At 39.8% G+C, this 26,698-nt stretch overlaps 1 protein-coding gene across 2 annotated transcripts in view; it reads left to right on the top strand.

Moving 5' to 3' along the window:
* Nucleotides 1-14,719, top strand: part of LRRC2 (leucine rich repeat containing 2) — a 78,678-nt gene extending 63,959 nt beyond the window's left edge. For both annotated transcript variants that reach the window (XM_068423005.1, XM_068423004.1), the window contains 4 exons: nt 7,132-7,277; nt 9,431-9,586; nt 11,463-11,599; nt 13,074-14,719. In XM_068423005.1, coding sequence (XP_068279106.1) covers nt 7,132-7,277; nt 9,431-9,586; nt 11,463-11,599; nt 13,074-13,123 — 489 coding nt within the window. In that variant the 3' untranslated portion in view covers nt 13,124-14,719. The remainder of the gene's footprint in view (nt 1-7,131; nt 7,278-9,430; nt 9,587-11,462; nt 11,600-13,073) is intronic.
* The last annotated feature ends 11,979 nt before the right edge of the window (nt 14,720-26,698 follow it).

The raw sequence follows: 26,698 nt of genomic DNA, 5'->3' as shown, positions 1-26,698 counted from the left end.
TGAGTCTTGAAAGCCCAGATTCATTACAAGCTTCCATAAGTAAGTATATGAATAAGTATTCAGATATATTTTATTAGGAGACCCTCAAAAAGAACAATAATAATTTAACACCTTAAATTACTTGGACACACCCAGGTTACTTGGACACAGCCTGAATGGAGTAGTGCAAAATAGCAATGGATCACTAGAAACCGCAAGAAGTCATAGCCTCATGTTCTTAATAGCACAAACAATTTCTCAGAAAGTAGCCAAATGTGTGTTTGTTCAAACCCCGCTTCCCGCACTGCATGTGCAACGTATGTGCCATTCCTCAGCTTTCTTGTCCAGGCCAGGAAAAGATCTCTCCCATATCTGAGTCTTTTACTAATATTAGCTATATTTCCTATTTTTACATGTTTTTATCAGAGCAAGACGTAAAGCCTCCTAGAAATATTGTTATTATATAGAAAAAAAGAATCCTTTGAGAAGAGATGAACTCAAAAATTTTCCAGTTAGGTTTGTCCCCACCTTAAAGAAAGTATATAAAAAACACCCACATGTATCTAACAGCACTATGAGAAATGAAAGGAGGGAGAGAAAATTTACTATAATCCTGGCAAGCCACAAAGCTGTGAACTGTTGTGTTCAATTGTTGACAGTGTTCTCAGTTGTAGGTTTGTGTACAATCTGTGTCATGCACATGTAGTCTGTGGCATTAAAAGAAAAATAATTTTGATGACAGATATTTTGCAACAGTTTACTCAATGAGATAAGGTGTAATTCCAGACCAGGTATGTCACAGAGTGCAAAAAAGACATATCTCCTTTGTGACTTTCCTGAATTTTCGGATTTTCTTCACGAAACTCCTGCTTCAAGAATGGATATATCCAGTTCCAAGTCGCAGAGTTCTCCTGCTTGGTAGCCAATTAGTGGCATTTGTCAAACTGCTCTGGTGCCCTGCACCACAGTAGGCAAGAACATTTTTCATTTTAGTGAAGTCATTCTGTGCCAGGGCAAAAAGAAGTTCTACCATAGAAATGTAGATTTGTTTGTAAAATTTTGCTTGCAAAGCAAAAACTCATGGAGATGCTTATTCCTGGTACCATAGGAGGCAGCTCACAGATCATAATCTTTCTGACCTGTGCTGCTGGAGTCAGAATGTCTTTTTCCCCTTAATATTCTGGCTCCCATTTGTAGTTACAAGCAAGCTGATTTCTGGCTGACATTGTATGAAAGTCTTGTTTCCAGGTTTATCAGGCTGTATCTGTTCAACCTGGTGTAGAAAGCTGTTGTCATTGTCCAGCATCAATATACATAAGGTGAAATGATTTCATCATCAGTCATCAAAATGGTGCTACTGTAATAGGTTAGAGTCGTAGGACCACATTCATAGTTTCACTTGAATGTTTTTCTCAGATAATTTTTCTCATTTATTTTGTTTCTGTGAATATTATGCAGTTACCTGTTTTTTTTCTACTGATATTTTATCTTCAAATATCCTTGGTATTTTTTTTTTCTTTTAAGTGAATGGTTACTATTTTGTCACTGTAAAACAAAATAATCAACCAGTGTGTTATAGTTCTTTCTTTTTATTGTCATCCTTGTTTACAATATATTTTTTGACTTGCTACAGAATAAAATTTCCTTCTCTTTTGGGTATTTTCCCCTCGCACTACTTTGGCGACTAGTGTTTTACTCTGGGTTTCAAAATGAGCTCAAATGAACATACTCAGATTTAAAATCAGAAGAGTAACTTCACAGGCTGCAGTGTATTGTCATGGCAAAACAGCATTGTTGTATATGTTTAAATCATAATTAAGATGGTACCATTTGAATAGTATCTCTTCAATTGCTGTTGCATCTTGGAGCAGAAATTAAAAAAGTTTTTGGCTTTGTCTCTGTTCTGTTGTGAAAGTGAGCAATTTTGGTCATCTCTTGGTGAACGAACAGAATATATCTTAAAAGGTTCTTTTGATATATCCAAAGGATACTTCCTACCCCAACATTCTGGAGAGGTCAGTTAATGCCTGTGTGCTACTGACATTGCTGCTCTTCTTCTTCTAATGGTTTTAATTAAAGCATATGAAGAGTATGCACCCAACGTGAGTTACTGGATCCATTTAAGTTGATGAGAAACTTGTAATTGACTTTTGGTAGAGCCTCATTTTCCCTTCTACTGCATATCCTTAATTTACACGTTTTGGAGATTTGAAGATGAGATGACTTTATGATGGCAAAGTGCAATACTATATGCAGATTGTGTGTAGCTGAAGCAGTAATACTATGAAAATTTAATGTAACTAATCAACATAAATTTATTTTTTGAGACAGCAGACTTGTTTTGGCTTCAGTTCAGAAAATCATTAATCAGGTACTTAATTTCATGAACATGAGTCATCTATTGCCTTGGAACAACTCCTATACTTAAACACATGATCCACATTCTTAAGGATTTTAACTGTGTGAAGATAGTCCTGCTCTTATTGCTATGTGATTCTTCAATCACCTGTGAATGATCAATACGTGATATTTTTGTGAATATTGCGTATGCATCCAGATTTCTCATTCCTTGCAGACCTGATGAAATGTTTGTGTATACAAAAAACCACTCCAATAAAAAGCAAAGTCCTTTTCTATGAACTTTTTATGCTTAGAAGATTATCATAGCTATAATTACTCTCTTACACTTTAAACATGAGGTGTTTGAATGATGGTAAAAGTCCAAAGATGAAAAGGGATGATGTTAAACTTGCAAGTAAATTGTTTGGCATCAGAATAACTGCACCTGTTTGTGGATTAACTCTGCAAAAGATTTATGATTTTAGCATTGCAAAATGAGAATAATGCTATTTGGATGAAGACTTGCTTCCACATACATTTCTTGGATTTAGATGATGATGTTATTGTCAAATGAAGTACTGTTTGCAGTCATGCATTTTTATACTTCAGACGGTTTTGCCACAAAATACATGAACAAGTACCCCATTACTAAGGGATGGGGTTGACTGATAAACGCCTTTGCCTCCTCAAGTTTAAGAGTCCAGTTTGGAATTCTGATGGTGGAGGGGTCTATAAATATACAAGTATATATTCATGAAAGATATCTTCTGCCTCTAAAGATGCTTGTACTCTGTTTCTTTAATTGGTTCTTTCTCTCCAGGAACGTCAATGAGATTATAGAATCAGTTTCTATACACTTACAGCTCTGTGAAAAAAAAGTTGAGGATTTTATTTGAATGTATAAGATCTAAGTGGGCAACTGTGCAGTTTACACCCAGGGTGCTCCTTTGTCATATATACACTGTACTGCTTTCAACAAGCTAAAGAGATGCTGACTGCTAATCTATGTGTTTTGGGAGACTGCGTATGTGATAACCTGATCCTACTGAAGCGGTATAAATTTTCTTTGAATTCACTGAGTCTGAAATTTCTGAGCAAAATCACGTTTGTAGTGTATTGATAGACATTTCCAGGTTGATCCATTGTATGTCTTGTCATACATTGACTTTGATGGGATGCTGTTTCTGTCACAGAAAGTTTACATGTAATTGAAAAATACAGTACTTTTGTGGTAAGGCTTGACATGACTTCACACCTTTTCATTTGTTGATGCTAAGTAGTAGGCAATTCATGATAAACTTGCATGCAACCTTATCAGTAAATCCTTTTCATGGCAAAAAGCAGAACAGAAATAAAACCACATCCATTAATCAAATAACTTGTTCAGCCCAGGACATGGTGTCCTTTTCTTTCACCTGAAGGTTTAACTGTCAGAGGGAAAGAGAAGCAGTGGAGTTCTACAATGTTATCTGGATTATTTCTATGAACAAAATTATTAAGATAAGCAAAATGGGGCAGTTTGTCAAATAAAAATGACAACAGTGATTAAACATAAGGACCACAACAAGTGGGTCCAGCTAGCTAGGCTATCAAATATAGCTATTTTTTAAAATGGAACTTGTATAAAGCCTATATACTGATTGATTCAAAGTCACATAATAGAGGAAGATAGCAAAAATCAACATTAAGCAAAAATAAATTTTAACATAAAAATGATTAGGGAGCCATGCTTTTTTTGAAAATGAAATGTTATAAAAGGTGCAAGAATCCATCAGTCCTTCAAGAAGAAATAAAATACACAGGGTTTTCTTTGGCATCTATATATTATATTTTCTATAATTTCCAATGCATCATATGCCATAGGTGTGTGTTGGTAACATATCAGAGACAGATTAAATAAAAACTCCATTAGATTTCAACATACTATAGAAAATGGACAGGTTTTCTTAAATATTACTCTAAAAGAACAAGTACTGAGGGCTTGCAGCTTACACAATATAATCATGCTGTAGCATGCTGAACCAGACTTTATATCAAGATAGTCCACGGCCTTATATTCTGTTGGTACATTTTTATGAGCGTGCAAACTCCTGAAAAATGTAGGTTGTCATCTAATCAAGTATTAAAACAGTTGATTTTCAATACTATATGAAAATGGCAGAAACAGCTCTGTTTATTAAAAAAAATACTGCTATATTAATGTTACTCTTAATATTTAACACAATAAAGCACTTTCAGGAAAACGTATAAAACAAGTTACTGCTGTTAAAAAAATATCGTTTTGCCACCTAGTGTTAATGTTACCAAGTTATTTCAACATGACAGGTGACTGCATGTGAAAGCAAAGTGTTTAGGAACTTGGATGAGCAGTGATGTCAGTTTATTTCAAAATAATGTGTCACTTAGTGTTTAGAGACTGTGGCTTTTCTTCTTTGGGGATGGTTTGAGAACATTTTGGGTGGCATTTAAGCCTGTGGGACATTGTTTTAATTCTATGCCTGCTAAATTCCTTTAGGGGAGAGTTTTTTGAAAGAAATGTATCAGCAGTTTTAGCAAATTGTTCTGAGTGCAGAGAAACTTGAAATATTTGCTTGGGATTTGAAATTGTGACAATAATTTGAAACCACAAATTAAATGCAGGGTAAAGATGGTGCCAATTATTTTGTCTATTCTCTCATTGCTACGATCTAGAAGAGTCACTCTGCTTTTGTTGTTCAAAGGGAGGTTCTGTTTTGTGGACAAAAGATTCAGTATTTGGAAAATTTACAGGATAGGAGCGAGTGAGTTGTTAGTAGTCAGTCCTCAAAATGACAAAATGGTTTGGAAATGAGAAGTGTCAAAATAAAATGTGTACTTGCCTATTCTGAATAGGGAGTGAGATATTCTCCCGGGCAACTAACGATAGGACAAGAGGACACAGCCTCAAGCTTCGCCAGGGAAGGTTCAGGTTGGACATTAGGAAGAATTTCTTTTCAGAAAGGGTTATTAGACATTGGAATGGGCTGCCCAGGGAGGTGGTGGAGTCACCATCTCTGGATGTGTTTAAGAAAAGACTGGACATGGCACTCAGTGCCATGGTCTAGTTGACAGGGTGGTGTCAGGGCAACGGTTGGACTTGATGATCCCAGAGGTCTCTTCCAACCATATTGATTCTGTGATTCTGTGATTTCCATGGTAATGTCTCACCAAGGCTGTTTTAATGCAGTGGTGGCAGATTTTGAAATTGTAACTTTGACTTGAGAAACTCTGAACCGCTATTATGTTTTTAAAAGGTAAACTTAATTGTGTAGTCATTTGTAATATGATAACTTCAGTAAATCTCCCCTAAAAGATTTCCCCAAGTTTTGAGGTCTGGCAGAATTATGAGGTTATATCTAGACAAAACAAAACAATAAAACCAACCAAACAAAATCCCCACACATTACAAACAAAAACAACCTCACCAAAAAATCCCAAACCAAACTGGTCCTGACACAGCACCAAGATGTGAATGCGAGCATTTTAAATGGCAAGGGTCAAACTAAGATGAAACTCTGGCAATATTTCAGTAAGAAGAAGTTTGGCCATAAAACATAACAAAGCAGGACTTGATTCTTAAAGAATAATACTTAAAAATCCTTCTCAAGAATTCAGAAGTTATATTATTACTTTCTATTTTTTTCATAATTTATGCTGTTGCTTGCATTTCACTCACTTTGGAAGCGGAAAATATATTTGGTTTGGGGTTTTTTGTTCCTAATTATTTTCTACATTGTAAGAAACCTCCAGGCAAAGACCAATGAAATTTTTTTTGTATTTTCTCTTCTGTATCAGGATCTGTAGAGCTAGACTGTGATCGTGACGTATGATTAGAAGCTCAGTGTCACGGTTAGTTTCAGAAAGTGCAGTTACTTATAAGAGACTTAGCTGAAAGTAAAAATCACTGAAAGGAAAATTGGTCTGTTTTAGGCCAAACCAGGATACTCAGAGACATAATTTCCATTCTAAAGTACTTTTTTGGTTAGCATTTATACTCCGTTGACATTCCCTTTAGCTAGCTGTATAGTTTTACCACTACACACTGGTAGTGTGAATAATTGATTCAGTACACAGAGAGCTTTATTTAACACATTTATTTCCTTAACAGGTATGTTTTACATTTATAGTTAACTTTCATTGTGTTAAAGGTTTATTACTTAAAAATGTATTTCCTTTGAAAAATATTCAAATCAAAAGCTCTAGTGCCCCTTATTATATATTTAGTTTGGAGTATGGAAGATGTATTTTTAAAGATCTTTGAAAAATATTGGACCAAATTTTCTGTTGGCTTAAATTGGCAGCTTCATTTTGTAAGGGTCTTCCAGCAGTACACTCTCAGTGCATGACAGAGTTATAGCAAAGGAAATCTATGTGTTTTTGATGGGAGTTACAAAATCTCTGATTTTGAGAATGGTAACCTGGCATCTATTAATTATGAAAACAGTGTTTTGTCACTTCAGAACTTAGTTCATCTATATTCTAGGAAGGAACCAAGTCATTGTCTAGTTCCAGTCTTGGTGCTGTCTGAAACAATAGGATTTTTTAGAATGTAAATTTCATTCAATACCATGACAGTGTTAGAAAGGTGATGAACATTTTGGGAGGTAGTTATTTCTGAAATCCTTTTTCCTATAAAATGATGACTAAGAGATAAGTCTGGCAAAAAGTTGAGTTAAAAAATCATGCAATTCTTATTTTTCTAAGTGTTTTGAAAGGAATAAGAATGTTTGATGAATGAAGTGTCTTCTTGTATTTTGCAAAATGTCACTAAAATAAAGCACCACTTCTTTCTAGCTAAGTAACCTGAAACAAGTCACGGTTGTGGACATGTCAGCAAACAAGTTCCATTCTATTCCAATTTGTGTACTCCGGATGTCTAATTTGCAGTGGTTGGATATTAGCAGCAACAACCTGAAAGATCTCCCAGAAGACATAGACAGGTAGTTTGTGTTTTAATTAATTGACAGGCTTATGAACTATAAAGCAAATCTAGAAAGTAACAAGAATCCAAGCGATACCATTAATGAAAAAAATCACATGAAAAATTCACATTTGGAAATGCATCAGATAGTTTTGCATGTAAACTTTACCGTTGTTATTGATGGACTTGGTCAGAGAACAGAAACTACATTTTCTAGCTCATTGATGGCAGATTGAACCATCAGTGCCTCTACTGTTCAGTTAACTAATTACATTTTCTCTGCATTTGTGGTAATTTGTCATTATATCCAGGCATTGTTATTTGGGAAGTTCATGGGGCATACTCTGCAAAGAAGACTCACCATATGGAGTTAGCAGCAGTGTCTCTCTGGAGTGTAGGTGAGGTGGAGGGAAAGATGAACTAAAGCATATTTAAGTTACTGAAATAGCCTGGTAAACTTTGGCAGTAAAGCAGAAAAACATTGATAAGATTAAAAAACCCACAGACAATTCTTCCCTCCTACTTAGAATTATATATGCATATGCACACATACACTCACTCTCTCAATTTAGAGATCCACTAGAGCTAGTTTTTTAAAAAAACATGCTGATCACTTTAATGGGACTTACTAGGCTGAGAAAGCACTTTTCTTATCCCTGGGCCTATTCACTCTGGAGTCCTGTTGTAACTTGGTTTATAAAACTTTACACAGACCTAAGAAAATCAAAACACATATTAAATAACATTTATTAAAAAAAAATGGATTGTTTATTGATCTGGGAATAGAGATCCCCGAAGCAGAAGAAACTTCACAGAAAATGCATTCAAGCTTAACTTTCACAAGACCTTTATTGGTAGGCAAAAATACTTTTCTGGGACAGTGTGTAATCACAGATTTCTCTGACAGCAGGGCTGGAGTTTTAATTTGTATTAGTAATTCACATACATTAGCCACAAGAGCATAAACCTGCCATTTTTTTCCAGGGGATCTAAGCAGAGGTTTGATTAACTTCAATGAGCTTCTAAAAGGATTTTTTTATTTTATGGAAGGATATTCACTCAGCTTAAGGGTCATTTTTTCCCCGTGACCTATACATATTTAACTATCTCCCAAATATTTCTTTTCTACGTTTCATCTTCTCCATTTCATACTGAGTTGCCAGGCTTGATACTAAAGCATCATAATCAGACACCACAAAATAAGGTTTTCTTTGTTTGAATTTGGGTTTTGAATTTTGAGATCTTTTGGGCTCATGTGCATTCTGAAGACTAGAAAATGTCAGGCTATCTGCTCCCCCCTGCCCCAGTAAACTGACAGTCATATTCAGACTCATGATTTCAGTGCCTGTAGTGCTGAAGAATCTCAGTGAACTACCATGAAGTCTGTGATTAAAAAAGGGGAGTTGGCAGTAAACTGATGCCTTAATTAATATCTTCCACTGAATTCAAACAAACCATATAGACCTGATAAACAAGAGCCTGCAAGTGTTTTAGGCTTGCAAGCAATCAAACTTCTTTCATTAGTTTGCTATGCTTTTTGTCTTTTATCTACTCCAAGGAATAAATGCTCAGCCACAAATTACTATTGTATTAGGAAAAATGAGGGGAAATAAAGCAACAGAAGCCCAATGCCTTCCTCCGCAAAACATTGTGATCAAATTGATGTCGGTGAAACAGCTTGCAAGAGCCATATGACCAGGAGCTGGTCTTTCTCTTGCTCCCCACAGTACTAATTACTAGTGAAAAACAATAGATAGGAATATGCTGCCTAAGATGGAAGTATCTAGTTCATAGAAACCAGCAAAGGTGTGAGCTGGTGACCTGTATTTTTCATTAGTTCCAGGCTACACATGGTGAGGCTTTATATCATATTCTGTCAACATTTTCTGTATGAAAGCACAGTAATTTTTGTAACATTTTGTCTTGGGCATGCTTCTGAGTACTTGTCAGAGGTATGCTATTAATATCTATAATGTTGAACCATGACTGGAAATTTCCATTAAAGTTGATGACAATTTGTGACAGTGTGGTACAAGCAATTTTGGAGAAGCCAAAGATGGTGCATGTAATCGGTTTTCTTTTACACAAGATTAAGACTGTATTGCTATTTTGGATAGATGCTCCTGTCTGAAATAAATATTTTAAGTTATCTTTACCTTCTATATTTTACAGGTTAGATCAACTGCAGACGCTTCTCCTACAGAAAAACAAGCTGACTTATCTTCCACGAGCTCTGGTCAATATGCCAAAGCTCAGTTTACTTGTTGTCAGTGGTGATGACCTGGTTGAGATACCCACAGCCGTCTGTGAGTCAACCACAGGTTTAAAGTAAGTAAAAGTGAGAGAGAAAGGACTATGTTCTTAAGTAGATAAGGTAGATGCACCCAGGAGAAATACTTTCACAAACATCAGTTTCTACTCTGCCTAGTGGTTAAATTCTGATCCAATTTATATCAGAGCCCTTAAGGAGGGCTTAAGGAATTTCCTTAAGGGAATTGCAGAGGATCCACAGCTTTCTGATTTTCATCAGCCAATTCCCCACATCATGCATCTGTATGCCTAAACTGCTATTCCTGTGTAGACCTGGTCATAGTGGCTGTAACTCTGGAGCTGCAAAGCCATGCCCCAGAGCAGGACCAGTAGTCTGGCAGTTAGTTGCTGATAAGCTCAGTGCTGTCAAAAGTATGCTGCTGGGAGTGGTAGACATGGCTATTTAAAAGGCTGAATAGTGTCACATGAGTTTTGTAGTTTATATACTTTGTTGTGAAATAGCACCTTGTTACTGCATGCAGGATAAGACTAAAGGCCTTTTTAGTCTGCAATTACAAATGATCTTGCATTTCTGCAGGCAGTGTTCAGGTCTTAGTTTATGAAACCTTTTGAGACTCTATACTAGGTCTGGCTGAGATGAAGTTAACTTTCCTCATAGCAGCCCTTAATAGCTCTGGGCTTTGTATTTGTAGCTAGAATAGGGTTAATAACACACCAAAGTTTTTGACTACTGTTGAGCAGTGCTCCTGCAGCATCAAGGCTGTTGCTCCAACCCTCCCCCACAAAGGCCAGTAGGCTGAGGACGAGCAAGGCATTGTGAGGGGACATAGCTGGGACAGCTGACTTAAACTAACCAAAGGGATATTCCAAACCATGTGACATCATGCTCAGCAATAAGAGCTAGGAGAAAGGAGAAGGGAGGTGGGACATTTGTTATTAAGGTGTTTGTCTTCCAAAGCAACCTCTACATGTATTGAGTCCCTACTTCCTGGGAAGTGGCTGGATATTGCCTGTTGGTGAGAAGTAGAGAATATTTTTTTTTTAGTGCTTTGCTCTGCTTCCATGTACAGCTTTTGCTTTTCTTCATTAAGCTGTCTTTATCTTAACCTATGACTTTTTAATCTTATATTCTCCCCTTGTCCTGTTGAAAAGGAGGAGTGAGAGACCTGCTTGGGGGCACCTGGCCAGCCATGGTTAACCAACCACAAACTCCTAGCAATTAATGAGATTTTAAAAAGCCATATAATTTGTTGGAACATTTGTTCTTTTGAAAGTAACAATTTTATAGATTTTTTTTCCTTTTTGGAGTCGTAATATCATCAGAGATTTTCAGAATACTGTGCACTTAATTTGCACATTCTGTAAGTTGTTTATGTAACCATCTAGTTTTTCACCTGAAATGTGTAGCTTTAGGAAATTTTCAAATACGGCATAATGCACATCCAGTCATGCATTGTAAAATAGAAGCAACATAACAACAATGACAAAACGGAGATACATATTGTCAGCTGAGTGAAACCAGCAAAATTCCAGATTGCTAGGCAATGTTGTTAGGATGGAGTTCATAACTGCTCATTAGCAGATGTGAAACTACAGTGTAGTCTATCAGAAGTCCCATAATAAAGAAATATACCTGTTATTACAAAGAATGATATATTTAGATAGGTGAAAAAAAAGAGATAAATCTGATCATTTCTATATGGAAAGTGGAGTATAGAAAAAGTGCCATTTGAAATCTTTATTTCTAATAATAGATGGACCCTAACTGCCATAATGCAAAAATTAAGCAAATCACAGAATCACAAAATCACAGAATCAAATGTTCATTACGTTTCCCCTTCTGGCTGTAGTAGCAACTCCTAAAATGTTATTCATGTTGGCCAGTGATGTTCAGAAGCCTGTTGCATCTGTTCTTGTGTTAATCTCTCTCTAGATTCATAAGTCTTAAGGACAGCCCAGTTGAAACCATTGTATGTGAAGACACGGAAGAAATTACAGAAAGTGAACGTGAACGAGAGCAATTTGAGAAAGAGTTTATGAAAGCATACATTGAAGACCTAAAGGAAAGAGGTATGTGTAATCTTGCAGCAAATGTCCTGCTACCTTGGATATAAATGCAGACATACATTGGGAACATTAATTTTTAAGCATGCAAGAAATATATCCTTAAACTATAATTGTCTATTATGGTATTAAATAAGACTAAAAGTGAAAAAGTTGAATGTGTTTTGTTAAAAGTTTGGGCCCTAACTAAAACACTTGATATTGAGCAAATGTATACAAAATTAATGGTGTTTGTACATGCATTACCTTAATTCAATGATAATGTATGCAATGATTATCCTCATTCTCCAGATTTACGTACCTCTCTTGGGATTAGCATTGGCAGTTTTGAATTCCTGCAGAAGTGCTTCTCCTCCTCAAAAAGAAACACAGTGTATATATGAAATGCTCTTTGCATGCATAGAACATTCTTCAACAGTATATCTGTATCAATGTACTAACTGCTTAACCACTGTAAAATTATCGTAGCGAAATCACTGCTTTTGTCTATTGCCAGCACCTGAAAGTTTAAATATTATTTTATTTTGCTGTTCTGTCTTATGTTTACCATAATTAAGTACCTGTCAGTCTCTTGAGTCTTGTTTAGTAAAACGTCTTAGGAAACACGGAAAAGTTTCTGTGAGCCAAAATACCCTATAGGCTCTGTTTAAATCTCTTTGAGAGTTTGTGTGTAGAAATGAATTTTTTGTGCAATGAATCTTATGGCATATTTTCATTCCTTGCATTTCATGTAAGTGGTCTATATCGTGGTCCTATAAGACCTAGTAAAAGAGAAATGTAAAGGAAGGCCACAGGATATGGCCACAGCATACTTTTCATGTTCTGATACTGGACTTTTTTCCTTAATGTCCATACGCTGCACACTTGAGTATTCAAGCTGTCTGCTTCTAAAGTGAAGTCTTCTAAAGTGAAGTCTGCTATAACAGTGCCAGATTCTAATAATGGCAGAAATAGTGGTTACAATGGAGAGAATGAATGGAGGAAAAACTGAGATCATAATTTGGCTTTAGAGATGCTCATGAAATATGTAGTGGTGGAGTTGTATTTACTTACTTGCTAAATGAGGAGACTAAGATAACAGCTGCCAGGCTGCCTGAAATCTGCATTTGGCCCTGTCAAGCCCAGGCCAGCTTTATAATCCTTTGGGGCAAAGCAGCCCAGGGATACACTTTTCAACCTTCCTAGACAAAACTTATTTCCGTGTTTTTTATGTTGAGGTTGGATCATGAATCACTCTTGGATTTCCTGCTTCTGAACTCTTGTGCTATAGATTACGTCAATACCTGCTTTTGAAAAGCAGCCTGGATACAGAATAGCTTCTGTACAATACGAGACAGCAGAATTTCTGAAAGATAGTACAGAGATCACTTGTAGAGTGCCTTTGAAATAAAACCAAACCTAGCTATTTCTAGCTAAGGGCTCCGTTTATTTGTGCTGGATTACATAGCTGAGGTCTGAGATATTTTTTTTCTTTTCACAGACTCTGCTCCTTCCTATACTACGAAAGTATTACTTAGTCTTCAGCTCTGAAGATCAAAAATCTCCAAATCACTAGCGAATATCAGAATAACTCTATTTTTATCCACTTGAATAGAAAACACTGGAAACCATAGACAGCCAGAAGCACTTCAAAATCATCATGATTTTTTTTATTTGTTGCTGTAGTTGCTCCCAGTAACTACAGATAAAACAAAGAGCATCAGAGCCTTCACAAGATACTGTTTCACCTTTTAAATCAACGTATTTATTTTCAAGTCCACAGCAACAGCAGCTAATTTACATATAGACTTTCTGAAAGTAAATATTCACTGTAATAAAGTATACACAGGCATAGATGCCCTCAGGATGAAGACATTGTATGTTGTAGTTGAAAGAATGGAACACAAATCATCTTAAAAAGAGATTTGATTTTATAAGAGGGGAAGAATTAACTTAGAAAATGAATGTGATCTATTGTATTCTTAAGACCAAATAACACATTTAGTTCTTTGCAATATTTAAAGTGTGAACATATACATAGTTCTTTACATTTACTTTCTGTTCTTCAAGGAAATTGTCCTCCTCGGGATTTTCAGTTTAGATAAGTATCAACAACTTTATATATAGAAACTGTAGCAATTCTGCTGCTTTTTTCAAGCATATTATAAGCTTTAACCTGTTTGAAAATTCAAGTACCAATGCAACTGAAACTTCGGTGCTAAGCAGTCTTATGATATAGCAGTGTATTAAGATTTTAAGGACTAAGCAGTGTGAACAAATACTATCAGCAAAATAATGATAAAGGTCTTCTACTAATGGTTTCAGGATCTTGTGGACATTTATTGGAATTTTCCAAGTTGTATAAGAATGAGTTTGCTGGATAAAAGGTTATGTTGCTTGCTATTTAATAATCTGTTTATATATAATTATGTAAGTGTATATACTGTAGAGTTTCAGAAATCTAGTTTTACATATATTTTTTGTTTAATAAATCAATACTTTTTAATCTAAAAAGACTTGAGAATTTGAGAATTTAGACTCAAATTAAAGAATTTAAATAGTCTTAAATTTATGAGTGCAGTTAGGGGAAATTGTATTTACATCTTGCTTTTTTATTATAGATGAGCTATGTCCAGTTTTGTGCAGTAGAGTGCCACTTAAGTAAGTCATATTTAAAAAACAAAGCAACAAAGGATGTGCTCCTCAGGGCTTCCATATAAAAAATACTGGTTTTGATATTTTCTTTCCTTTTTAACTTTTTAACATTCATTCTTTTGACAGAAGAGGACTTGTAAATACCAGGTGTGTTATTTGTTCCAGTCACAAACTCCTGCAGCTATATTACTATCCAAAACGAAACCCTCTTGAGTTGGTCTCTAGGTGTTAATGCTGGTTTTAAGCAAGTCCTTGAACAAAAGGAAAGTTCAAAAAACTCCAAGAAAACTTGACATTGATCTGAAACAGAATAATGGAAGATCTGACATGGTTTTTTAATTCTAAAGATGCTGAAATATGATAAAATAGTGGCAATCAAAGTAGGTTTATAGAAATTAGGCTATCTGAAACTACTGTACTAAACTTTCAGTCAAATTATAAATTTGGTTGATTACGTATTGACATTGATATAATAAACTTCTGTAAAACATCTGATTTGACATTGCTTGAAATTCTATTTCTAGACATCTATTGTTGTCTAATATGGTCCACTGAAAGTCATAGGAATGAAGATCACAACTGCTGTATTTATAGAATGGAGATGTCCGTTATGGGAGTTGTAACAAGAAAAACTAGGGGTGCAAATGAAATTAACTAAACAAAGGTTCCCAGTGCAAATTCCAGTGTCAGAATTGTTGGATATACAGAAGGTACTTGAATAGAGATGTTGTATTGGTACTTGGCATTTCTGCTAATCTTGAAAGATTTTTGCTGTTCACAGACAAAAGTGATGGAGGTAAACTGGGGAACATTCAGAAGAAAACCAATAGCATAAACAGAAAACATGCAATTTTAGGTTCATTGAACAGTGAACAAATCCATTTGCTTGTCTATGTTTATAAATGAAAAATCACAGTCTAGAAACAGGATTTTTTACTGCAGCAAACATAAGGCAGAAGAGTAAAACTTGAATTCACAGATTTGAACTAGAAACTAAAGGTCTGTTTTTCAGTACGAGTAACCATGGGACAACTCACAAAACTGATCAATTCTCAGTCACTAACAAACTTTAAGTCCAAGTTAACATTTTCCTTAAAAAAATGCTGTAACTGCTGTAAGCCATGGAAATTGCAAGGTCAAGGGTATACAGCGGATCAACCTAGTGTTCCCCAGCTTGACTTTGGAACTATGTGAATCCAATTTTCATGGAATCATAGAGTGGTTTCGGTTGGGAGGAACTTTCAAAGATCATCTAGCCCCACCCCCCTGCCACTGGCAGAGATATCTTTCACTAGACCAGGTTGCTCAAAGCCTTGTTGAACCTGACTTTGAATACTTCCCATGATGGGATGTCCATAACTTCTCTGGGAAACCTGTTCCAGTGTCTCACCATCCTCACAATAAAGAATTTCTTCCTAATATGTAATCTAAATCTACCCTCTTTCAGTTTAAAACCGTCACCCCTCATCCTATCACTACATGCCCTTGTAAAAAGTCCTTCTCCCGCTTTCCTGTAGGCCCCCTTCAGGTGCTGGAAGGCTGCTATAAGGTCTTCCCAGAGCCTTCCCTTCTGCAGGATGAATAACCCCAACTCTCTCAGCCTGTCTTCATAGGGGAAGTGCTCCAGCCCTCTGATCATCATCATTGCCCTCCTCTGGACATGCTCCAAGAGGTCCACGTCTTTCTTATGTTGGGGGCCCCAGAGCTGGATGCAGTACTCCAGGTGGGGTCACATGAGAGCAGAGTAGAGGGGGAGAATCACTTCCCTTGACCAGGTAGTCATGCTCATTTTGCTGCAGGATACAATTGGGTTTTTGGGCTGCAAGTGCACCTTGCCAGCTCTTGTCCAATTTTGCATCTACTGGTGTCTCCAAGTCCTTCCCTGCAGGGCTGGGAGCTTTTATTCCTAGCTCTTGTAGGACATTACTTCCTAAAATCTTTTCCACAGAAAGAAGGGATTATTTTTGTCACAGAATTTGTCAACTTCCTCTGTTTAAGGGGAAGATGGTATACATGTACAACTGTCTCCATTACATCTAAGACATCCAGTGGGCAAAGTCAGCTATAACTGAAAGTCCTAATGTCAACATAACTGCATTTGAGTTCTACTTCTGTGTCTTGTACAGCAAAAATACTGTGAGAGCATAGTTATCACATGCTGTTAAATATAATTTTATTGATGTCATCCATTGCAGTATAAAATCTGTTTGTCAAAAGCCACCTCATTTTGAATTTAGTTTAATTTTATTGTTTTTCTACCCAGCTTGGTTTACTAGTCATTTTACTTTAAACTATTATCTTTCACTAAAAAAACAACACTTCCAGGGAAGAGAATTCTGTTATTGGCAGGTTGCGTACTTTCTTTTTCAATTTTTGAAAGTGAATAATTTTATGAATGAAAGAAATTTTGTGTACTAATGACAATTTATGCTAATTTCAAGCTTCTGATGTCAGATGTTTAGGCACCTACAAGAAAGCAATGTGTTTTTTCTTTTGAGCTACAAAATCAACTTGTTTTTGTTGTGCACAGCATTTTTATTGGCCATGACTAGCTGCCAAATATTACGCTTCCTAAAACTCAACACTTTCCTTCTGCTTTGCAAGTAGCCACTATTTAAAAGCAGCAAATACTGGGAGCAATTGAAATATGTGTTATAGAATACTCACTGGCTCAATGTGAAAAAGTAAATCAGATAGATAGTTACTTTTTGTTGTGTTCCTTTTTCTTGTTCTTAAGGATAGCAAAGTATTAGCTAGAAAGAGAAACTTATAATGAAAGCAAGTAACCTCAAATTTAATTAATGAGTGCCTAGGAATAACATCGTCTTGCATCACATATTGGTTTAAAATTTACAGTTCACAATTGACAATATATATTTTTTCCCCCTTGAACACTTACACACCACTGGAACTGTTTTAGCCTGTTTTTTTCTCCGCAAAGGAAGCACCAAGCAAAATGATAAACAGGGAATTTCTTGATGATGTGATTTGATTTCAGAAGCTGCTAGGTCCTGGTGTGTGAAGGATTTCTGTACAGATTAGCTCCTGCTTCTTAGAGGATGGGAGGAGATTGGAAAGTAGAGGGGTTTTTTTTCTGATTTTGAGGCCTCATTTGAACTAGTCCTAATAAATAGAAGAACTGTAAGTCAGCATAACTCTGGTTAGGTACCTCTGGTAACCCTTCTACATGTTGAGCAGTTCAGGAAGAGCCTCCTCTCTTTTCAATAGCTGAATCTGGTACTTGGACTGATTTTATCTGTGACTGTATGCTATCTTACAGCTCGCTCTCTTTTTCACTTTGTCGGTCCATTAACAGCTATGGGTGTTGCTTAGTGTAAACAGGGGATCTGCATGGTGTTTTGGTTATGTGCCAACTGGCGTTAATATGAAAGTATCATTATTATCTCTTACCTCTCCCTGGAACTTTCTGTTTTCTTGTTGCCAGCTCCAACATAACTACTTGTGGTTCAGCAGAATCTTAGTAAAGATCCATTTTATATCTAAAAAGCAATTACATGTTAAACATATTGCTCCTGCTGTGTTCAGAGCTACTATTTTCCACTAATGCTTCCAGCCTTTTCCTGAAATCAACAGTGACATTTCTAAAGTAATTAAATTAGCTGTCAAAACATGGTGAATAGATCTGTAAGGAAGGATATCAGCTTAGAGGACTGAGAAAAAACAGTTTTAAGCTATACTAGAGCAATGTTGGAATCCAGATTTACATACACAACGTTACATTTTTGTTTTCATTCGTTACATGGATCCAGACAAGTTGAGGTTGAGTCAGCTTTTGGCCCTGTGTATTATGTAGTGACATGAAATAATATGTTTTAAAAACCAAGGCGTTACACTGTAGGGCCTTAAGCTGATAAATACATGTGATGCTCCCCTGAGCTACTGAAGCTGCTGTCTGTGCCTGGGATGTGTCAGATTTTTTGTGTGTACACTAGTTGCAGTGTTTTGCACAGAGGAACACCACAACATATTTCTTTCAGACTTCCTATACGTTTATGAATGGCACAAAAGGTTATTCAATATTCTGTGTTTGCTGGTTTAAAAACTGCAATGATATGTCACCTGTGGTATCTGTATAGCTTTCTGTCAAGGTAAGTATTTGAAAATAAATTTATCCCGAGTTTGTTGTGGTGCTGCCCTGGCCCCAGAGAGGTAGGGCAGGTCAGCTGTCTGCTCTGCTTGCATTCAGAGAAGGTGAGTTCGGTGGTTAGACATTGGCAAACACAGGCACCACGAGTGGCAACACTTGATACAACCAGGTAGCTAAAAGTGATTGAACTGTTCATTTTTTTTAAATGTAAATCTGGTTTTGTTCTTACATTTTAAAAAGGTCCATATCACCAGGTTTCTTTCTCTATAGCTATGGAAGCTGTATGTCAAAGCACATGTTGGCATTTTAAGGTAACACATGATTTCAGGAATGAGGGTTTACAGAAAGCAATAGTATTTTAGTCACATTAAAATGACCATTGACAATACTGTGATATGGCTGAAAATGATTAGGATATATCTGCTTTTATGCAATAAGTAGGCTTTGTATATTTTGGAAGGTCTTGCTATAGGAAAGCTTCTGCCAGAAGATGTGTGTAGGTCTGTTTCCTCTTACTTTGGACTAGTGTAAGGTTACATTGTATTAAGCCAAACTACCTGGAGCTTTCAGGCTCAGGGTAACTGTTTCATCTGTCTTTTCCTTTCCTACTCTTTCTTTTTCTTTCACTCTCTCATTTATCTAACAATTAAAAAAATCAGAAGTTCATATCAGAAATCTCTCCTACAAACAAAAAAAAAATAGGCATTTCAAGAGCTTGTTGACTACCTGCTACTGACAATCAACTGCTAAACTGGGTTGTCCCTGAATCAGTTGCAGTAATTAACATTTGGCACATGCTATTTGTATAACAGGTGTTGGCATGCTGGTTAGAAGTTCTTAACAGAGAAATATTATATCCTGGCTGAGGGGATTCATTTATATTGCTTTTCTCTCCTGCCTGTCTGTCACTTAATGCTCTAGGTATGATACTAAATTAACACTCTGATATTTACTACTTAACCATTCCTTGGTCTGTTAAAAACATGTTGCATATTTAATTCCAGGACATGTCACAAATTAGGAGCAAGGCTCCTGCTCCACCTGAAGTGTTGCAGCTGTGGGATAGGTTTGCTGCCCGCAAAGCAACTAACTACCAGACTAACCAGACTAACTGAACCACACAGGATAACCTGGAAGAAGTGGCAAGTGATAGCACTGGGCAGCTCTCTGCTGCAGGGGATTGAGGCATTCACCTGCCAGCCTGACCTGTTGTCCAAAGAATCTTGCTGCTTCCTGAAGGCATAGATCCAGGATGTTGTGGAGACACTACTAAAGCTTGTCCCACACTCTATTACCTAGTGCTCTTCTCCCGTGTGGGCACGAGTGATACTACCAGGGGCAACTTCAAGAGTATCAAAAGAACTACAGAGTTCTTGGGATGATAGTCAGGGTTATGAAACCCAAGTGGGGGTGTTCTCAGTTCTGTTGGTGAGGGGAAAGGGTTGACTACATGTTAACAATTGGTTGCAGAGCAGGCGTTGCCAGCTGGGTTTGGTTTCTATGACCATGGGACCCTGTTTGAGGATGAACATCTGCTTGGGAGAGATGGGATTCATCGAAGTGGGGTTAAGACACCTTTGCTAGCAAGATGGTTGAGCTGGTAAGAAAAGCTTTAAACTGGGAATGATGGGAGAGGGAGAGAGTTACCAGCAGCCCTGTGAAAGAGTGATGGACAGCTTTGACATGCAAAGGACTGGAATGATGCAAGTGAAAGGGAACAAAATCCACAAGACAGGGCTCAAGCATTTGCATATAAACAAGGAAGTGTCTACAAGACATCATTATGGGGAAACCTCCCAGACTGTTTCTGTGAAATCAGCATGCTAGGGTGCCTCTTTGAAGTGCCTGCACACTAATGCACACAGCATGGGGAATAAACATGAAGAATTAGAGATCTGTGTCAGTTGCAGGGCTGTGATCTTGTTGGGGTCACAGGGATGTGGTAGGATGACTTGCGTGACGCGAGTGATGCAATGGAGGAATTCAGACTCTTTAGGAAGGACAGCCTGGAAAAATGAGGAAGTGGAGCTGCCACCTATGTGAGAGAATAGCTGGAAGACCTCCCTGGGTCTGGGATGAGGAGCCAATAGAGAGTTTACGGGTAAGGATTAACAAGTAGACCAGTATGGGTGACACTGTAGCAGATGTCTGCATTAGGCCATCTGATCAGGAAGAACAAGTGGATGAGGCCTTCTACAGACAGCTAGAAGCAAGCTCACATTAGCAGTCCTGGTCCTTGTGGAAGACTTTAGCCACCCCAATTTCTGCTGAATAGACAAGACAGCAGGGCATAGGAAATCCAGGAGTTTCCTGGGGAAAATCAGTGGAAACTTCCTGATGGAAACGATAGAGGAACCAGCTAGGAGAGGTGTTCTGCTGAACCTCATACTCAGAAAAAAGAAAAGGCTTGCTGGGGACATGAAGGTCAAAGGCAGCCTTGGCTGCAGTGACTATCACAGAATCACAGAATCACAGAATCAATATGGTTGGAAGAGACCTCTGGGATCATCGAGTCCAACCGTTGCCCTTACACCGCCATGTCAACTAGACCATGGCACTAAGTGCCATGTCCAGTCTTTTCTTAAACACATCCAGAGATGGTGACTCCACCACCTCCCTGGGCAGCCCATTCCAATGTCTAATAACCCTTTCTGAAAAGAAATTCTTCCTAATGTCCAACCTGAACCTCCCTTGGCGAAGCTTGAGGCTGTGTCCTCTTGTCCTATCGCTAGTTGCCCGAGAGAAGAGGCCAACTCCCACTTCACTACAACCTCCCTTCAGGTAGTTGTAGACTGCAGTAAGGTCACCTCTGAGCCTCCTCTTCTCCAGGCTAAACAACCCCAGCTCCCTCAGCCATTCCTCGTAGGTCAGACCCTCCAGACCCTTCACCAGCTTGGTCGCCCTCCTCTGGACTCGCTCCAACACCTCAACATCTTTCTTGAAGTGTGGGGCCCAGAACTGAACACAGTACTCAAGATGCGGCCTCACCAGTGCCGAGTACAGAGGGACAATCACTTCCCTAGACCAGCTGGCTACACTATTCCTAATAGAGACCAGGATGCCATTGGCCTTCTTGGCCACCTGGGCACACTGCTGGCTCATGTTTAGCTGGCTGTCGATCAGCACCCCCAGGTCTCTTTTCACTGGGACGCTTTCTAACCACTCTTCCCCCAGCCTGTAGAGCTGCATGGGGTTGTTGTGGCCGAAGTGTTAAGACCTGGCACTTGTTCTTGTTGAACCTCATGCCGTTGGTCTCGGCCCATCTATCTAACCTGTCCAGATCCCTCTGTAGGGCCTTCCTACCCTCCAGCAGATCGACACTCCCACCCAGCTTGGTGTCATCTACAAATTTGCTGAGGGTGCACTCAATCCCTACGTCTAGATCATCTATAAAGATATTGAACAGCACCGGCCCCAGAACTGAGCCCTGGGGAACACTGCTAGTGACCGGCCGCCAGTTGGACTTTGCCCCATTCACCACCACTCTCTGGGCTCAGCCATCCAGCCAGTTTTTAACCCATCGAAGAGTCCACCCATCCAAGCCCCAGGCAGCCAGTTTGTCTAGGAGGATGCTGTGGGAGACAGTGTCGAATGCCTTACTGAAGTCTAGATAGACTACATCCACAGCCCTGCCCTCAGCTACTAAGCGGGTCACTTGGTCATAGAAGGAGATCAGGTTGGTCAAGCAGGACCTGCCTTTCATGAATCCATGTTGGCTGGCCCCGATGCCCCAATTGTCCTGCATGTGCTGTGTAATGGCACTCAGGATGATCTGTTCCATCACCTTGCCTGGCACCAAGGTCAGGCTGACAGGCCTATAGTTCCCTGGATCATCCTTCCGACCCTTCTTGTAGATGGGCGTTACGTTTGCTAATTTCCAGTCAGCTGGAACTTCTCCAGTTAACCAGGACTGCCGGTAGATAATCGAGAGTGGTTTGACAAGTTCATTTGCCAGTTCCTTCATTACTCTGGGGTGAATCCCATCCAGGCCCATAGCCTTGAAGATGAGATGGTGGAGTCTGGGATCCTGAGAGGAAAAGGAGCAGAATAAAAAGGAAGTTCACAAGTCTGGATTTCAGGAGAGCAGACTTGCTTCTTCAGGAATGTGCTTGAAAGTGTCCCATAGGATAAACCCTTGGAAGAAATAAGGGGCCAAGAAAGCTGGTTGATCTCCAACGATCACCTCCAGTAGTTCATGCCAGTGAGCAAAAAGTCAAGTAAAAATGCCAGGAGGCCTGTGTGGATGAACAATGAACTCCTGTCAAAGCTCAAAGAGAAAAAAGAAGTATACAGAAGGTGGAAGCAGGAACAGGTAACCTGAGAGGACTAACGAGGTGCTGTCCAAGCATGCAGAAGAAAACATGGCTAGGAAAGCCTAAGGCCACCTGGAGTTGAAACTGGTGAGGAATGTCAAGGGTTACAGGAAGGGCTTCTATAAATATGTAAATGGCAAAGGAAAGACTAGGGAATATATGAGCCCACTGCTGAATGGGGTGGGGACCTTTACACAGGACATGGAAAAGGCTAAGGTACTGAATGCTGCCTTTGCCTCTGTATACAATAGCAAGACTGGCCTTCAGGTGTCCCAGAGACCAGGGGCAAAGCCAGGATCAAGAAGATGCACCCTTGGTAGATGAGGATCAGGTCAAGGAGTACTTCAGCAACTGGACAGAGCTAAGTACGTGGGCACTGATGGGATGCACCCATGAGTGCTGAGGGAGCTGGCTTATATTGTAAGGCCACTCTCAATAATCTTTTATTAATCAAGGTGACTGGGAGAAATGCCTGAAGAACGGCAGAAAGTAAATGTCACTCTAATCTTCAAGAAGGGCAAGGAGGACCCAGAGAACTACAGGTCAGTCAGACTCACCTTGATCCCTGGAAAGGTGATGGAGCAGCTCATCCTAGAAACCATATCCAGGCACATTAAGGACAAGAAAATCATCAGGAGCTGTCAGCTGACCAACTTGATAAACTCCTACATTGAAACGACTGGCCTGGTAGATGATGGGAGAGGAGTGGATATTGTCTACTTGAACTTCAGTAAGGTCTTTGACATTATCTCCCATAAGATCCTCATAGAAAAGCTGTTAACTTATGGGCTAGATGAAAAGACAGTGAGGTGGACTGAATCAGCTCAATGGCTAGGTCCAGAGGGTAGTGATCAGTGTCACAAAGTCTAATTGGAGACCAGTAACAAGCAGTGTACCCCAGGGGTCAGTACTGGATCTGATCCTGTTTAACATCTTCATTAATGATCTGGATGATGGGGCAGAGTGTACCCTTGGCAAGTTTGGTGATGACACAAAACTATGAGGAGTGGCTGATACACTAGAGGATTGTGCTGCCATCCAGAAGTACCTCTATGGGTGCAAGAAACAGGCTGGAGAAATAGGCTGACAGGACCCTCATGAAGTTCAACAAAGAGAATTGTAAAGTTCTGCACCTGGAGAGGAACAACCCCATGCACCAGTACAGGCCAGGGGTTGCCCAGCTGGGAAACAGCTTTGCAGAAACTTCCCTGGGGGTACCAGTAGATGTCAAGTTGAACATGAATCAGCAATGTGCCCTTGCCACGAGAAGGCAAGGGCTATTGGTATCCTGGGATGCATTAAGAGGAGTTTTGCCAGCAGGTCAAGAGAGGTGATTCTTCCTCTCTCCCCAGCACTGGCGAGGTCATACCTGGAGTACTGTGTCCCGTTCTGAGCTTCCCGTTACAAGAGAAGTATAGACATGCTGGAAAGAGTCCACTGAAGGGCCACTAAAATGATTAAGGAACTGAAACATCTCTCCTATTAGGAAAGACTGAGAGAGCTGGGACCGTTCAACCTGGAGAAGAGAAGGCTCAGGGGTTTCTTATCAATGTATATAAATACGTGAAGGGAGGGTGCAAAGAAGATGGAGCCAGGCTCTTTTCAGTGGTGCCCAGTGACAGAACAAGAGGCAGTGGGCACAAACTGAAACACAGGAGGTTCTTCCCGAATATCAGGAAATACTTTTTTACTATGAGGGTTACTGAGCACTGGCACACGTTGCCCAGGAAGGTGGTAAAAGTGACCATCCTTGGGATATTTTCCAAAGCTTTCTGGATTAATATGTGGCTAAGAGACTGGTGCCGTAGGTGGGATTTTGGGTTTGTTGACGACAGGGCGGCTTTCATGACAGTGGGCCTTCTTATGCCGGATGGGGTACAGCTGAGTCAGAAGGGGAAAAAGGTTATGGCCCAGAAGTTGGCAGGGCTGATCAAGAGGTCTTTAAACTAGGTCCGATGGGGGAGGGGGATAAGACCAGGGCAACTGCAAATGAACCTAGGGGTGACAGGCCTGCGTCGGGGGCAAGGCCGCTAGCCCAGCTGAAGTGTGTTTACACCAATGCACGCAGTATGGGCAACAAACAGGAAGAGCTAGAAGCCACTATACAGCAGGAAGGTTATGATGTGGTTGCCATCACAGAAACGTGGTGGGATGACTCTCATGACTGGAGTGCAACTATGGATGGCTATAAGCTCTTTAAGAGGGACAGGCGAAGCAGGAGAGGCGGTGGGGTAGCGTTGTATGTTAGGGAGTGCTTGGACTTTGTTGAAATTGAGGAAGTTGGTGAGGATGACAAGGTTGAATGTTTATGGGTAAAGATCAGGGGAAGGTCGGCAGGGCGGACATTATGGTGGGAGTCTGTTATAGACCACCCAACCAGGATGAGCAGGCGGACGAGGCGTTTTACAAGCGGCTGTCAGAAGCCGCCCGGTCGCCGGCCCTTGTACTCGTGGGCGACTTCAACTTGCCGGATGTCTGCTGGAAATACAACATGGCAGAGAGGAAGCAATCTAGGAGGTTCCTCGAATGTATGGAGGACAACTTCCTCATGCAAGTGGTAAATGAGCCCACTTGAGGAGGGGCCCTGCTTGACCTGTTGTTTGTCAACAGAGAAGGACTAGTGGGAGATGTGAGGGTCGGTGGCCGTCTTGGGAGTAGCGACCACGAAATGTTAGAGTTTTCGATAGTGGGGGAAGTAAGGAAGGGCAAGAGCAGAACTTCCACCTTAGATTTCTGGCGGGCAGACTTTAGCCTGTTTAAGAGGTTGGTGGACCGAGTCCCTTGGGAGTAGGTCCTGAAGGGCAAAGGAGTCCAGGAATGCTGGACATGCTTCAAAAGGGAATTGCTAAATATTCAGGAGCAGGCTGTCCCAGTCTGTAGGAAGACAAGCCGTCGGGGAAAAAGACCGGCCTGGCTAAACAGAGAACTTAGGCTAGAACTTAAGGAAAAAAAGAGAGCCTACTTGCTCTGGAAGAAGGGTCGGGTAACTTGGGAGGTCTATAGGGACGTTGCCAGGTCATGTAGGGAGAAGATTAGAAGGGCCAAAGCTCAATTAGAGCTCGATTTGGCTGCTACGATCAAAGACAACAAAAAAAGCTTTTACAAATACATTAACAGCAAAAGGAGGGTCAAGGAGAGCCTCCACCACTTGCTGAATGAGGAGGGTAGTGTAGTGTCAGGGGATGAGGAAAAGGCAGAGGTGCTCAATGCCTTCTTTGCCTCGGTCTTTAATGTCAAGACCGGTTGTCCTCAGGAGACTCAGCCCTCAGAGCCTGAAGTTAGGGACGGGGGGCTGTGTGAACCCCCGTAATCCAGGAGGAGACGGTTAGTGACCTGCTGTGCTAGTTGGACACCCACAAAGATATGGGCCTGGATGGGATTCACCCCAGAGTAATGAAGGAACTGGCAAAGGCACTTGTCAAACCACTCTCGATTATCTACCGGCAGTCCTGGTTAACTGGAGAAGTTCCAGCTGACTGGAAATTAGCAAACGTAACGCCCATCTACAAGAAGGGTCGGAAGGATGATCCAGGGAACTATAGGCCTGTCAGCCTGACCTTGGTGCCAGGCAAGGTGATGGAACAGATCATCCTGAGTACCATTACACAGCACATGCAGGACAATTGGGGCATCGGGGCCAGCCAACATGGATTCATGAAAGGCAGGTCCTGCTTGACCAACCTGATCTCCTTCTATGACCAAGTGACCCGCTTAGTAGCTGAGGGCAGGGCTGTGGATGTAGTCTATCTAGACTTCAGTAAGGCATTCGACACTGTCTCCCACAGCATCCTCCTAGACAAACTGGCTGCCTGGGGCTTGGATGGGTGGACTCTTAAATAGGTTAAAAACCTCATTAATGTTTATAAATATGTAAAGGGGAAGTGTCATGAGGATGGAGCCAGGCTCTTCTCAGTGACATCCCTTGACAGGACAAGGGGCAATGGGTGCAAGCTGGAACACAGGAGGTTCCACATAAATATGAGGAAAAACTTCTTTACGGTGAGGGTGACCGAACACTGGAACAGGCTGTCCAGAGAGGTTGTGGAGTCT

Source organism: Nyctibius grandis, chromosome Z (assembly GCF_013368605.1).
Source record: "Nyctibius grandis isolate bNycGra1 chromosome Z, bNycGra1.pri, whole genome shotgun sequence".
Taxonomy (NCBI): Eukaryota; Metazoa; Chordata; class Aves; order Nyctibiiformes; family Nyctibiidae; genus Nyctibius; species Nyctibius grandis.
The sequence above is the reverse complement of the archived record's forward strand: the minus strand, read 5'-3'. Positions and strand labels throughout refer to the sequence as shown.